General features: G+C 50.4%; 1 protein-coding gene across 3 annotated transcripts in view; it reads right to left on the bottom strand.

Annotated features, from left to right (window-relative positions):
• The window catches only part of ATG7 (autophagy related 7), a 246,400-nt gene extending 233,251 nt beyond the window's left edge, over nt 1-13,149 (bottom strand). For all 3 annotated transcript variants that reach the window (XM_065933893.1, XM_065933895.1, XM_065933894.1), the window contains exons 1-5: nt 13,015-13,149; nt 10,824-10,996; nt 10,306-10,360; nt 2,007-2,124; nt 217-294 (exon numbers count right to left, since the gene is read on the bottom strand). In XM_065933893.1, the coding sequence (XP_065789965.1) occupies nt 217-294; nt 2,007-2,124; nt 10,306-10,360; nt 10,824-10,996; nt 13,015-13,130 (540 nt within the window). In that variant the 5' untranslated portion in view covers nt 13,131-13,149. The remainder of the gene's footprint in view (nt 1-216; nt 295-2,006; nt 2,125-10,305; nt 10,361-10,823; nt 10,997-13,014) is intronic.
• Nucleotides 13,150-13,400: the final 251 nt, after the last annotated feature.

Below are 13,400 nucleotides of genomic sequence, written 5' to 3'. Positions count from 1 at the left end.
TCCCTGTCACATAAACCAGGCAACCACCACCAGTACGGTCGGTGAGAATGAAATAATCTTGCATCAGTGAGAAATGCCAGCCATACCAGGTCACTAACCACCCAAGGATTTGTTCAACAGACGTGACTTGAGAGAAGAGAGCTGACTGTCCCACCAGCACCCTGGGCTCGGCCAGGGCAGTCCACAGTCCAGACCCCGCCGAGCCCGTGGACTTACCGCGAACGTCAAGAGGAGGAACTTGTTGAGGAGCACAGGGTTGTCCAGGGCAGCCCCCGATTTGATGGATTCCCAGATCTGCCAGGAGGAGGAAGAGCGTCAAGGCAGGTTCCAGGGTCTCCTCCCGCCTCCCTCCCAGGAGCATGCGGAGCTGCAGGGCAGCGAGCCTTCCTGCCCACAGGCCCAGCACACTCATCCCGGGCCCCCTGCAGAGACACAGGAAAGTCCAGAAGCATCCTCTCTCTTGCTGGGTCTCAGTGTCAAGGAGGAAACCCGGCCCGTTCGTGCCTTGGTTACTGCCTTCCACAGATGTTTACTTAATGTCAACTACAGAGCAAGCACATCAGGGATACAGAAGAAAGAGGCACAGTCCCCGCCCTTCAGAAGCTAACAGCCTGGGAGAGAGCCGGGCACCCGTGTCTGTATGCCGCCAGACAGCAGGGGATCTCACAGATGGGCGGACAGTACTGGGGGGGAACCCTGACCTCGGCTAAGGACAGCGGAGGGGACACAGCCAGGGACGGGCTCCAGAGGCCGTGATCTGAACTATGTACAGGGCATTTTCTAAAAGTCTTATTTGGTATAATCTTTCCCTGAAGAGAAAAAAGGAAAAATCAAGTTTATGGATACTCAGGAAGGACTGTGACCGGGAGCAGAAGCGGGTCCCGGTCAGACGTTTCAGGAACTAAGACTGGAGGCTAAACCTTGGGCCACTGAGGAAACTGACAGCTGGGCCACCAGAAACCCCGGCACACACGTGAGCGGAAGACGGAACAAGCAGAGAGAAGGTCCTGCTGTGGAAACACCGAGCTTGGAGGAGCTGGAGCCCAGGAGAGCCGGCCCCACTCCCGACAAACCGGAGGGGAGGCTGAGCCCGGACACGGGACGGGGCTGGGATTCCTGGGGAGCAGCCTGCTGTTTCCAATGACAGCCTATGAGCCGACCCACTCTCTCGAGACGGGCTCTGAAACACGCAGGAGCCCACGAGCCGTCACGCCGCAGGCCGAGGAAGACAACCATCGCCCCCCATTACGAGGGGTGGGAGGGACGCCTTCCCCAGGCCCGAGGCAGGGGACACCCCTCTCTGATCATGGTCCCGTTGTACGTAAGACTCACCGGGGTGAAGCTCATCGATGAAGTAGGTGGTAGAGAGGGCCGGGATAAACCGGTCCCCACTTATTCCTCACACTAACTCAGACGTGAAGAAGGAAAGGAGAGACATTCCAGGCAGGGAAAACCAATGTGTCCCAGACAGAGAGGGGGCTGCAGAAAGCAGTGAAGGGAGGAATGCTCCCTGATCTGCCCTGAATGGTCAGAGACGGCGAGAGCAAGAGTGACGGGACGGAAGGCCATGGGGCCGCAGAGGCCGGGTCACGGGGGCCCCAGGAAGTCCCACAGAGCCTTTCTGTTCAGCCCTGAGGACGTGGAAGAGACATGATGGGCTCTGACAGCGTGACAGCACTCAGGACTAGAAGGCCTCTTCGGGGGGCACTGGGAACAGAGAACCCGAGTGCATGAGGTACGGGCACGGAGCTGGCACACTCAGGCTGAGCTGCTGCAGAATGCTAACTGGAGGCCAGCAGGCGAGCGCTTCTCTTCTCTGCTGTGACCTCCTCCTCAGGCAAGAGCCTGGCTGGCTCCTCCCTGACCCACCCACCACTGCAGAAGGCCTGAGTGCGCTTGAGTGCCGGGTACACGCTAGCTTCCGTCAGAGTCAGGCACTTGGTCTGCGACTGCGTGCCCGTGGGACCGTGGACAAGACAATGGGTACATCGCATTTCCCAGCTAACCTCGTTTGCTGCTTCTTCCAGAAGTAGCTTCTTATCTGCAGCCTTGAAAGCCTCCAGGGTGTTGGTATTATACAGTGTGCCGACCGCCGGGCAGCAGCGGGCTGGGGTGGGCGCACTCCTGGGTACGAGAGAAACGTGGTTAATGGGCACAGCTGGGACTCGGAGAGGCAGCTGACTACAGACAGGCCAGAAGACAGTCAGACACAAGGACCGCGCTCTGCAGGGCAAAGAGAAGACTGGCTTACGTCTCTTTGGAAAACGACGAATATCACTGCATAAGAAGCAAAACCAGGCACTCCACCCCGTAAAAGCCTCTCTACTCCCCATCCCCTAATGTCTCTGCATGCTGTCTTTCCACCGCCCCCCAGATATGAGCTCTTTCCCTATTCAAAAAAATTCTTTCCCATCTTTAAACTGAAAGGGAGACGTTATTTACTGAGCTTCTACTGAACCTGGATATAAGAGTTCGGTTCTGAAAGGAGTTTGTTCTCCCACTTGAAGGATTAAGTAACTTGCTTAAGGTCACATAACAGGCAGAGCTGGCATCTCAACTCAGAATTGTTGACTGTAAGGGTCTGTGTTGCCCACTCCCCACCCAAGCACTCCAGGCTTCAGCGCCCTGCTGCAAATCCTCCTCTTCCAGGAGGCCATCCATCCATCCCCCCTTCTCTGATCATGAGCACAGTATTTTAGAGTGTTTTCAAGACCAACACTCACACACCCTGGAGGACAGGAAGCTCTCCAAAGGCAGGGGTGTGCCTCCTCCTCCTGCCGGCGCTGACCTCACCACCGCACACAGGCTGCGCGTGCAGCCGCCACAGAGCGCGTCCCTGAGAGCGTGTGAGCCACGCGACGCCCCGCACCGCACCCCGGACACCTGTGTGGCCATGTCGTGCCTCCTGGGTGTCGCATTCTACACTGTCCCCCCAGGCCCAGAGTAATCCAGGTCAGGAGAGGAGAAAGATGAGATGACTCTGAACACAACCCTGATGTGGGAAAACTTGGTCTCGCCACCGAAATGATTAATTTGCATTTCAGAGGTTGTGTGTGTGGGTTCAGTTGCTCAGTCCGTGTTTGACTCCTTGTGACCCTATTGACTGTACCCGCCAGGCTCCTCTGTCCATGGGATTCTCCAGGCAAGAATACTGGACTAGGGTGCCATTTCCTTCTCCAGGGGATCTTCCCGACCCAGGGATTGAACACGCGTCTCCTGCATTTGCAGGAGGGTTCTCTACCACTGACCACCTGGGAAGCCCTTCAGAGGTCACAGATGTTTACTGAAAACAGTACTCATCTTATGACAAGATGCATACTGTGGTCACAACCAGCGCAGAGTATGCTCACTGCTTACACTGATGGCAGCTCTTCAGACCTAGCGCTTCTCCCTTTTGAGTAAGTAAAATGGGGTTCGGGAAGGAGGGTGGGGCTGCAGGTTTAGAGAGATCTAAACCTGCAGCAGGTGTGGAGGGGTGTGACGGGTGAGGAGGTTCTGCCAAATGCTGTCTCTAAGGCTCAAATGCCAAGTCCTGGGAGAAGCAACTTTCAAAGGCCAGAGCTTGCCTCTGGGGGCTGATGAGTCAGTGGCTCACAGGCTGTATGTGTCACCACTCTACCACAATAGAAGAATATTCTTCACTTAGGTGAGATGAGGACATCAAGGATAGACTTGAGGAGAAAAAAGAAATCAGAAAAGGACAAGACCAGACTGAGAGGGAAGAAAAAGGAAGCTGAGCAGCTGGCAAACCAGGCTTCTACAGGCAGACATGGTTCTACACGCAGACATGGCTTCATGAAATGACTAGAGAAACAGAGAAGGATGCTCTGATCGAATCTGGTACCCGCCCTCCTAGCGTCCAGATGCCCTGGATGCCAGGCCGAAGCCTTGCTGTAAGAGCTGAGAGCGGAGGAAACTAAAGCATGAGAAGTCAAGCAGCTGCTAGGACGTCAGCCCTTGTGTGACCTCATTAGTGAGTTTCAGAGGAGAGTTTCAGAGGAGAAGCATTTTTCAAGGCTAAACTTCCACCTGGAGAGGTGGCCAGAGGAAAGAACTTAAAATGTGACAGTGGGAGGGAAAGTCATTCCAGTAGTTTCTCCAGATTCAAGTTCCACTTGTTGCAGAAAGAGGTGGCTCAGAGGAGGACTGGAAACAGTCCTAGATTTGGAAACTAGAGAGCTTAGTCCAAATCCTGCACCTGGACATGTATGAGTTTAGGTTGGTGTGATGCCACTGCTGTGAAAAGTCCAGAGCAGCCAAATCCATAGAGACAGACAGCAGAGTCGTGGTTGCCTAGCGTGAGGGGAAGGCAGAAGGGAGGGATGGGGAGTGACTGCTAAGGGTACAGGGCTTCTCTTTGGGGTGACGAAAGTGTGCAGTGGTGGCGCCTGCACCTCATGAATATACTAAGTGCTGAACTGTACATTTTAAATGGGTAAACTGTATGGTACGTAAAGTGAAGTGAAGTCGCTCAGTCATGTCCGACTCTTCGCAACCCCATGGACTGTATCCTACCAGGCTCCTCCGCCCATGGGATTTTCCAGGCAAGAGTACCGGATTGGGTTGCCATTTCCTTTCCCAGGAGATCTTTCCGACCCAGGAACAGAACACGGGTCCCCTGCACTGCAGGCAGACGCTTTGCCTTCTGAGCCACCAGGGGAGTTCACACGGTACGTGAAGTAAACCTCAATAGAGCTGTTTTAGAAAACTAGCGTCAGACGTCTGCCCCATACGCTACAGCCTACAGTGCACTCTAGCTAGCTGGTGAACACACTAACCCGAGTCGGGGAAAAGATCAGATCCTACAAAGGCCTGAAGCCGGGCATGTTTTCGCTGGACCCCAGGCTCCAACATCACTCAGCCTCACAGTGATGAGGACTCAGGAAAGTACGAGGGCGGTTATGGAACTTCCTGGGCAAAGGCAGACACATGGCCAGATTCTCGAGGACAGACAGGTGGTGAAGGTGGCCGGGATGGAATGAATCTGGAGAAGCCTTTATCACATGTGCACAGTCTCACCTGCCCGCAGGGAGCTCTGGAATCCAAGTCACACTCAGTCCAGGGACCCGACTGCATGATCTCCTGCTTTCTGTAACCATCTCTGAGCTTCTGGTCATTGCGTCCTCTAATGGGGTCCATGGGTGCCTTTCCACCAGCCATGCCACTTCCCATTTTGACAGCCAGGCCCTCAGACTTCTTGCAATTGATGCCAACGGCTATCTGAGTGGCCAGTCCATGTCGGACCTGTGTCAGGTGCTGGTAAGATGGTGGAAAATAAGAGGGCCTGTGTCCTGCACAGATGATCTAGCAAATGAGCCATATTTCCTCAGTCACTATTTAAGGTCTCTGAACGCAAGGGTTATGCCTTCTATTTGTCTTATTAAGCCCAACCTGAAGCTTAGAAAAGGAAAATATGTCTCATCACTAATTAGGTAAATGTTGGGATTCCCTAGTGGTCCAGTGATTAAGAATCTGCCTTGCAATGCAGGAGACAACCATTCAATCCCTGGTCCAGGAAGATCCCACATACCACGGAGCAATAAAGCCTGTGTATCACAACTCCTGAGTCCACAAGTCCTGCAGTCCATGCTCCACAACAATGATGAGCCTGCGTACCACATCCAGAGAGCAGCCCCCCACTCGTCACCACTAGAGAAAGTCCGTGCGGCAGCAGAGACTCAGCACGCCAAAAATAAAAAGTTAACTCATTAAAAACCATTCTGAAAAGATGCTGTATATTTTAAAAATAAAAATCTAGGTAAATGTTCCTCAAAGGATTTTTTTTTTCACTAGCTTTAAACTTGTACAGAGATTGTCCACCGAAGTCTATTTCTCTCTCTTTATGCAGAAGGAATGCTCTGATGCCGGTAGCTCGGCCCCATGTCTCAGCCTCCCCTGCAGGATGGTGAGGCCTTGGCTCTGCCTGACGGAACGTGAGTGGGGTGCCACATGCCCCCACCGCACGCTCACCCCGGCTGTTAAGGGTCTTCAAGAGAGTTGGGGCTGTCTCCTCAGATTTCCACTTTGGTTCTCTTGGCGCCTCCTCTCTCTTGCCACCGGAAGGTGACAATTCCGTTCTCAGCAGCACACAGAGGCAAGCCCTGCAGGACGACGGAGGCACGAGACAGAAAGACTGGACCGCCGCCGCCCCCCGGCCCCCGCCTGGAGTACTAAGCGGGTAAGAAACAGAGCCCTCTGTGTTAGGGCCATTACGCACCGGGGTCTGGTTCATCGGCGCGCCAGACTTAGACAGCTTGCTCCAGCGCAGGACAGTCGGTGCCGGGTCAAATCAGCCAAGTGTGACCGATAATTCAGCCGAAACAAGGCAGAAAACGGGACCCTGTGATGCCAACTGTTGGCCGAGATTCATCTGGCTTCCGGGATCTCAGAGTGAGAGGGGTTTCACTGGCGCTGTGCAAAGTTGAGTTACACCTGGCATCTACAGAGGAGGACTCAGGCTGTTAGCTCTCCAAACGGCATCTTGTGCTTCTCTGTATGCCTGGGGCCCGGCACATTCTATCATCAGGACCCAGCGGAAGCAATCAACAAGCATTTCTGAACCAACCATCAGCCCCCCCATGCTTACTGCATACCCTGTGATGCTAATACGTGTCTCCCACCTCCATGCAGAGCTCCTCCAGAGTCCCCTGTTGGCTTAAGGCTTTGTATTCCTACCACCTACATGTCTGCACACAAGAAACATTCAGTGTTTGATGAATAAATGCAGGGAGATTTTCCCTACAAACCCACACACATGCTCAGCAATAAACGCAAAGAACAATCATGACCAAAACAATTTGGATACAAAGACCTCGTTTCTTCGGAGGAGCTCCAAGGGCTTTCAGTAAACATACTGACTGTCTCAGTCTGCCTGAGCAGAGGTTGTACCACACCACAGACTGGGGGGCTGCCAAACAACAGACGTTTTTCCCTCACGGCTCTGGAAGCTGGAAGTCCAAGATCAAAGCGCCAGCTCCTGGCAAAGAGCTTCTTCCGCTTCAGCTGTGTCCTCGCAGGGTGGAGGGGGTGAGCTAGGTCTCTGGGGTCCCTGTCACTAACCCCATTCATGAGGGCCCTGCCCTCACCACCTCCCAAAGGCCCACTTCTTCAGACCATAACCTTGGGCCCTGGGTTTTCAACATATGTGCTTTTGAAGAACACCATTTAGACCATGGTACCAACAATCCTAAGAAAGGGGGAGTCAGAAAATCACAGACTTTTACAAAAAAAGTTGAATTAAAAAAAAAAAAAAGGAAGAAAATCAGACTTTTAAAACTGAAAGGAACATTTAGAAGCTGGAAGCTGCAGATGAGGAAAACTGAAGCTGAGAAAATGAAAAAGACTCATTCCAGGTAGGGCAGTTAATCAGGGGTACATTCCAAGCCGTCAAGCTTCCAATCCAGGACTCCCATGTCTTAATTCTTAGTCACTTCCCCCAGGGCCTACTACGGAGCCTATACACGCGGTGACTATTCAACAGCTAACTGACAAACGATGACCAAGAAAATCAGGCCATCTGGGAGAAGACCACAGCCACAGGATCATAGACTTAATCTCCTTCAGCTAAAATTTCTGGATTGTAAGGTTTAAGAAACCTGGATTTTGCAACAAAATCAAGCCTAACTTCTGTGAATAGTTTTTTCCCTATAATTAGTTTTGCCGAAGAATAAAATTATTGAAACTCAAAAAAATAATAACCTTTCAACTAGTGTCAGAAGAGACAGGAGCAGGCTTCCCCGGTGGCTCAGTGGATAAGAACCCACCTGCGAACGCAGGAGACACAGGTCTGACCCCCAATCTGCTGCAGAGCAACTGAGCCCTAAGCCCGTGCACCACAGCGATGGAGCCTGTGCTCCAGAGCCCAGGGCAGAAACTACTGAAGCCCATGCGCCCTATACCCTGTGCTCCGCAACAAGAAAAGCCCCCGAAGTGAGAAGCCCACTCGCCACAACTAGAGAGGAGCCCCCACTCACCACAACTAGTGAAAAGCCCACACGGTGACGAAGACCCAGCACAGCCATAAATAAATAAATCAAATTATACATTAAAAAAAAAAAAAAGAATAGATGGGAGTGAGGGCAGCTTCTGAGGAATGTTGGACCCTCCAGGTTATACTAGAACTACACTACCCCATTTATGAGCCTCAGGTAATTTACGACTGTACACTGAATGCATTTTCCTCATTATTTTGTGATTGCTCCAAAGTCAGTCAGTCTTTGCCGATGCAGGAGAGAGATGACTAGGATTTTTTGCTTTGACGCGCAATCACAAGGATTTATTATGGAGCAAGAAAGCTCTGAAGGGAACAAGAAACATCAAAACACATCTTTTAAAGGTGCAAAGACTAACATCATTTTCAATTCAAGTTGTGCAATTTAGTTTCACAATTTGATTGTGACAGAGGAATAAAATGTATTGACTTTTCAAGAGATTTTTTGTTTTCAAATTCCAGGGAAACTTCATTTGAAATACCCTAATCTTTGACTAACCAGTCCCATCACTTCATGGCAAATAGATGGGGAAACAATAGAAACAGGGACAGACTTTATTTTCTTGGCCTCCAAACTCACTGTTGATGGTGACTGCAGCCATCTTAATTTCATATTAAAAGACGTTTGCTCCTCATAAGAAAAGCTATGACCAACCTAAGCAGCATATTAAAAAGCAGAGACATTACTTTGCCGACAAAGGTCCATCTAGTCAAAGCTATGGCTTTTCCAGTAGTCATGTATGGGTGTGAGAGTTGAACCATAACAAAGGCTAAGTGATGAAGAAATTGATGCTTTTGAACTGTGGTGTTGGAGAAGACTCTTGAGAGTCGATTGAACAGTAAGGAAATCAAACCAGTCAATCCTCAAGGAAATGAACCCTGAATATTCACTGGAAGGACTAATGCTGATGCTGAAGTCCCAGTACTTTGGCCACTTGATGCGAAGACCTGACTCATTAGAAAAGACCCTGATGCTGGGAAAGACTAAGGGCAGGAGGAGAAGGAGATGACAGAGGATGACATGGTTGGATGGCATCACCAACTCAAAAGACATGAGTTTGAGCAAGCTCTGGGAGATGCTGAAGGACAGGGAAGCCTGGCATACTGCAGTCCAAGGGTTCGCAAAGAGTCGGACATGACTGACTGAACAACGATTCTCTGATTATCTCCATTTTCAGGTAGTCTTTACAAATACCTCTTCATGTTCCCCTTATCCCCCACCCTCACACAGCAAACACATGAGGGAGCAGAAAAAGATGCCTCCCTCCCGGCAGCCTTCAATCCTTCAGTTTTTGACATGGATTCTGCTCTGCCCCCAGGCACAGAATTTAGTTTCTCACACAACCCAATCAACAATTCCGGTGACTCCAGCCCTGAACTCTAACCTTTCTGATTCTGTCACTGTTGACCCTCTTTCCTTCCTGAAAACATCACCTCTGGTTCTTCTTCTCCAGCAAGTCACGTCTCTTTGGCGAGTTCTGAGTCTCTGCCCTCCCTGATCAGGTCTGGTCCCTGTCACTGCCCTTCCTTCTCCTTCTGCTACAGTCTCTTCCTCTCTCACAGCCTCAGGATCTATGTGGACGACCCACCCTCCCGGGGGCCAGTGCCTCCCAGACGTTTCTACTGGACTCTGTCATCTCTGACTCAACATGTCCTAAACCAAATTTACCCCCTCCCCAAACTGCAGCGACCTCCTGGCTTCTCGGTTTCTACAGAAAATAAGAAATTGCCCCCAGCTACTCAGACCACAAGCTCAGAAACACTGGTCACTTTTCTCTCACCCTTGCTTCCTAAATTGAGCCTTGTCTAAATGACTTGGGTGAGTCACTTCACCTTTGCACTCGTGGTTTCCTCACCTGTGGAAGGGAAGAAAACCAGGCCTGGCAGGTCTGAAAGGATTATGTCTAGAAAATAAGTCAGTAATTAAGTCAATAAATGTGTTTCTTCTCTCCAGAAACTCCCCATGGTCCCCAGCTAGTTAAAGAGACCTCTGTGAGGACATCATGTCGCATTTCTTTGTACATCCCTACAACGCCCTGCACAGTAACTTGTATACAGAAGTAGTCTAACAAATGCTCACTGCTGCACCTAATAGGCTCTGACAAATACGTGCTGAAAAAATGAACCAGACAGTCCTGAGCACCCAAACTTGTCTCTGTGCCACGGGAGGTACAAGAGAACCACGAGACGCTAGCCCTGCTCACTGGAAGCCTCTGTGGATCACCCTGCGGCCCACCTACGACGAAAGTTAAGAACCCTCATTCCTTGCAAAAATCAGTGTTCTCTATTTGAGACTTCGATAAGAAAACACTCACATGTCGAAAGCACTGAACTCCAACGTTAGGCGAGCTGGCAGCCCCGCAGAGTCACCTGGAAGGAGGCATTTACACACTCAGTCATGAGTCAGTCATGGCAGCCTTTGCAACAAAAACATCTGTGGGTCACTTCTCTCTTCTGGGGAAGCCCAAAGGGCTCCATCCAATTTCCGGCCACCCAAGCTGAGCAAGGACTCAGCAGCAGATGACGGCTTCCTTGAATCCAAGGTATTTGCCAAGAATACTGAAGCAAAGATTCACTGGGGAGAATGTTTCCAATCCCCTCCCCCAGCAATACTCAGTAAAGGGTATTAACTCTTTCGATTAATACACTGGCTTCTCCCTTTCTTTTCCCAATAAGGAGAAAAGAAGTGAACATGGGTTAAAAAGTCAGGAAGTAAAGTAGAAACCAGGGGACAGCATTAATGGTAAAAGTCAAGGACATCCCATTCTGAAGGACAGCTGACCCTACACTGGGCAGAGAAGGTGAGAGAAGAATGGAGTTTCCTATCGCCTACCATTGTAGTAATAACCCTTAATGTCCTTGGGAGCTTCGTCTAGCCGGTACTCATTCAGCTTCTTCTGGGTCAACTCATGCCAGAAGCCAACATCCAAGGCGCTGCTGAAGGGGGCGAACTGCAGTCTGGAGAGGCTGGGGTCCCCCATAGCTGCCGCCATTCCTTGTCGCCTGCTGGAAACAAAACACGGCAACAATGCAGAGTAGGGTGAGAAAGGACATCGGTAACCACACTTACTCCAAACAGGCAGAGCAACAGAAAGTGATGAGAGGTCGACAAGCTGCCTGAAGACACAGCTTTGGAAAGCAACCCGGGGATCCTGGCTCCGTTGCCACATTCAGCCTCTGGGCGACACAACTGACCTTCTGGCCTTCACTTCGGGGCATCTTTCTTTCTCTCGAGCCAGTCTGACTGATGCTAGTGTTATCCCTTCTTCGAGCCATCCTGTGTGGCCCCAGGGAACTTTACAAGCACAAAAACCCGAAGTCCAGCCAGTGAGCAACGTAGCAACGCCAACTGTCAGGGTTCTGAGTGAGGCAGCACTTGAGCACCCCAGCCAAGAAGGATGAAGAAGTTCCCCTACCCAAACCACAGTATCAGAGCTGCTTTGAAGTCTCACATTTTATCCAACAAATGAGGGAGATTTGCACTTTACTCTATGTATTTTATTTTTTTAATTTTTTTACTATAGACTTTTTACTTTGTATTAGGGTATAGCTGACAGACCTAGACAGTGTGTTAAAAAGCAAAGACATGAGTTTGGTGACAAAGGTTCATATAGTCAAGCCTATGGTCTTTACAGCAGTCGTGTACGGATGTGACAGCTGGACCATAAAGAAAGCTGAGCGCAGAAGAATTGATGCTTTCAAACTGTAGTGCTGGAGAAGACCCTTGAGAGTCCCTCAGACAGCAAGGAGATCAAACCAGTCAATCTGGAAGGAAATCAACCCTGAATATTCATTGGAAGGACTGATGCTGAAGCTGAAGCTTCAATATTTTGGCCACCTGATGTGAAGAGCTGACTCACTGGAAAAGACCCTGATGCTGGAAAAAATTGAGAGCAGGAGAAGGGGGCAGGAGAGAAAGAGATGGTTGGATGGCATCACTGATTCAAATCATCAAATAAATTTAACCATTCCAGCCAGCAGGCATACATTCAAATTCCCTATGTCCCCTGCACGCTCTCGGGGGTGGGCGAGGAGGGGACACAGACCCTGGGGTGATGGGGTGGTGGTGGTCAGGGAGGCAAAATCCTAAAGGAACTTGTAGTTCAAAGGCATACGCTGATGAGGTCACTTGAGTCTCCAACTACCCCGAGAGAGATGAGTATGTCTGCAGTGGGATGTATGAACAGTCACACAAGAGGGGACAAATAAAAGAAGACAGGTCATGTCTACTCAGTGAAGTTTTGAGTGAGTTTCGTGCAAAGATTTTTTAAAACCTTTCAGTTTTCTTTTTTTTAAAACCTTTCAGTTTTCTAAACGTGTTGGATATCAGAGAGACAAGGAGCTTTGGTCCAATAGTAATTATATGGTAAAAAGCAAGTGAGCACTACCTAAACCTGGTGAAAATCAAGGAAGAGGAGGTGAGGGTGGGTCAGAGCAGGGTGAAAGTTCTGAACAGAGCCTGGGCACGTTGCGGCCTTGGCATGAATTCGCAACATCACACATCAGCCAGCACTGAACAAGTGTTTCCAGCTCCTTGTGGGCTTATTAAAAAATGAAGATGCCTCGGATCCACTTGCTGGGGAGGCGGGGGGGTGGGGGGGGGTGGGATAGGGAGAAAGGACAGAGAGGGTGGCGGGGACTGGTGCCCCAGGGGATTCTGATTCGGGTTTGACGCTATCTAGAAGCCTTTGGGACACCGGCACTCTTACTTTTGGAGTCAGAATTTGCCTGCCAAATGCAAGAGACATGGGTTCGATCCCCTGGTCAGGAAGATCCCCTGGAGAAGGAAATGGCAATCCACTGCAGTATTCTTGCCTGGAGAATCCTCACAGACAGAGGAGCCTGGTGGGCTACAGACCATGGGGTCACAAAGAGGCGGACACGATTGAGCGTGCACACACATGCGGACACACCGACCTCTAAACCGTTTCAAACAGATTTAAATGAACCCTTGGCCCATATTAAACAATTTCTGGTTTTTCTTTGAAAGGCTCTTTATAGCTTTGCGCTTGCAGAATGCTCACCTTTTTGGGTCACTCCTGTGTTCACAGGCCCCAGAAAAGCGTGTGGATCCTACGCACTGTGCCTTCAGGGCCCAGTGGAGAAACAGACCCTCAGGTTGGTGGCCTGGGGCACACATGATGAGAAACGCTGGAGCAGATCACCCTCACAGTCTCCTGCTTGGTTTCACAGGTTTTTCCATCACTCCTTTCTCCTCTCTCCCCCCCCAACACAGCTGGTATTCTCCTTCTGCTGCTGGCTTTTGAAAGCTTCCGTGCTCAGCCCTCTCCTTCGTCTACAAGCTTTCCCCAAAGCAAATTTTTCATTTTATACACCCATTTCCATTTAGATGCCGATGAATCCCAGGATGGTATTTCTAGCGCTAACCTCCAACCGTATATTAAAGTCT

This window comes from Muntiacus reevesi, chromosome 4, assembly GCF_963930625.1.
Source record: "Muntiacus reevesi chromosome 4, mMunRee1.1, whole genome shotgun sequence".
NCBI classification, from domain to species: domain Eukaryota; kingdom Metazoa; phylum Chordata; class Mammalia; order Artiodactyla; family Cervidae; genus Muntiacus; species Muntiacus reevesi.
The sequence above is the reverse complement of the archived record's forward strand: the minus strand, read 5'-3'. Positions and strand labels throughout refer to the sequence as shown.